Raw genomic sequence first — 1,371 nt, 5'->3', positions numbered from 1 at the left:
AACACCGTGGACCTTGCATGCAATCGTGGAGGCGAACCCAAAATAAAGGTGACGGTGAGACGTACCGGCAGCATCAAAAAATGATGTCCGTTTAAGATCCTGGGTAGGTACGACTTGAGGGGTGCATGTTGGAGGGTTAAAGTGGTAAACGAGACTCACAACCACGATCCCGTTGAATTCGAGGAGGGGTGTGCGTCTTTTAGAAAAATGAACACCGACCAGCTGGATATGGTTGAGAGTTTACACAGGGCCGGCGTGAAGCCGCAAGAAATCGAAGCAGCCCTACGCGAAAAGTTTCCCGGTGTGCAACCTGTATTAAAAGATATATACAACCACACCGCCAAGATTAGGAGGGATGGGCTACTAGGCGACACCCCTATGAAGGTAGTTCAAAATTTTAATGTGTACTTGTCGTGCTTGTAATATTTAGCAAAGTTTTATTTCATCTAATGTAGGCGCTGGAAAACTTTCTCGTAGGCAACGGTTTCACGTTCTATACCCGGGAGAGTGATACCGACGACAGGATGGAGGAAATTTTCTTCTGTCATAGTAAGTCGCATAAGATGTGGCGTGCGTTCCCCGAGGTGCTGATGGTTGATACGGCGTACAACACCAACATGTACGACTGGCCATTGGTTCAGTTTATCAGTGTGATCTCGACATCACAGTCGTTTTGTATCGCCGCCGCGTTTGTGATCAGGGAACGACAGAGGAACTTCGGCTGGGCTCTAGAGAAACTTAAAAAAATGCTCTACGACTGTATGGAGCCACGCGTGATCCTGACTAATGCGGACCAGGCCCTCATGAACGCATGCGACGCGATCTTCCCTAATGCCACCAAAAATTTATGCAGGTGGCACATATCCGAGAATATAAGGAGAAAATTTAAGGGCCTATATAGCAAGGAAATGGGGACGGACTTTGTGTACTGGTGGAAGGTCCTGTATCAGTCGCCGACGATTCAGGAGTACGACCACCGTCGCCTCAACATGGAGCGTCATTTGATACGGGACGATAGAGCCGGTGAGTCCTTCGTATCACCTGACAGTTTTTAATAGCCTAAACATACGTGTTAATAACGTTTCCTTTTATTTTTCATAGGTCTAGCAATACATTCGCAAGAGCTGGCTGGATCTATACAAACACAAGTTTGTAGCCTGCTGGATCGACGAACGCCGAAACTACGACGAACCGAGTTGAGAGCCAGCACGCAAATCCGAAAAGGTACCTCAATGGAAGCAACAACTCGCTCGACACAATTGCCAGGCAAATCCTTAAAATGGTCAACTCGCAGATGAAAGAAATCGGTAAATCTTTTGAAGCCTCCCGCTCGAAGGTCATGGAAGGACATCGACAGCACGTCTGGTTGAA

General features: G+C 47.5%; 1 protein-coding gene across 1 annotated transcript; it reads left to right on the top strand.

Moving 5' to 3' along the window:
- The first annotated feature begins 207 nt into the window (after window positions 1-207).
- On the top strand, window positions 208-1,055 carry LOC143535655 (protein FAR1-RELATED SEQUENCE 5-like). Its single transcript, XM_077029860.1, has 2 exons — window positions 208-384; window positions 456-1,055. The coding sequence occupies exons 1-2, from the start codon at window positions 208-210 to the stop codon at window positions 1,053-1,055; spliced, it is 777 nt and encodes a 258-aa protein (XP_076885975.1).
- Window positions 1,056-1,371: the final 316 nt, after the last annotated feature.

This window comes from Bidens hawaiensis, unplaced genomic scaffold (assembly GCF_021521415.1).
Source record: "Bidens hawaiensis isolate Kalapana, Puna unplaced genomic scaffold, B.hawaiensis_p1.1 tig00010570_1, whole genome shotgun sequence".
In the NCBI taxonomy this organism is placed as follows: Eukaryota; Viridiplantae; Streptophyta; class Magnoliopsida; order Asterales; family Asteraceae; genus Bidens; species Bidens hawaiensis.
Note: the sequence above shows the minus strand (reverse complement) of the source record. Positions and strands in the feature narration are given on the sequence as shown.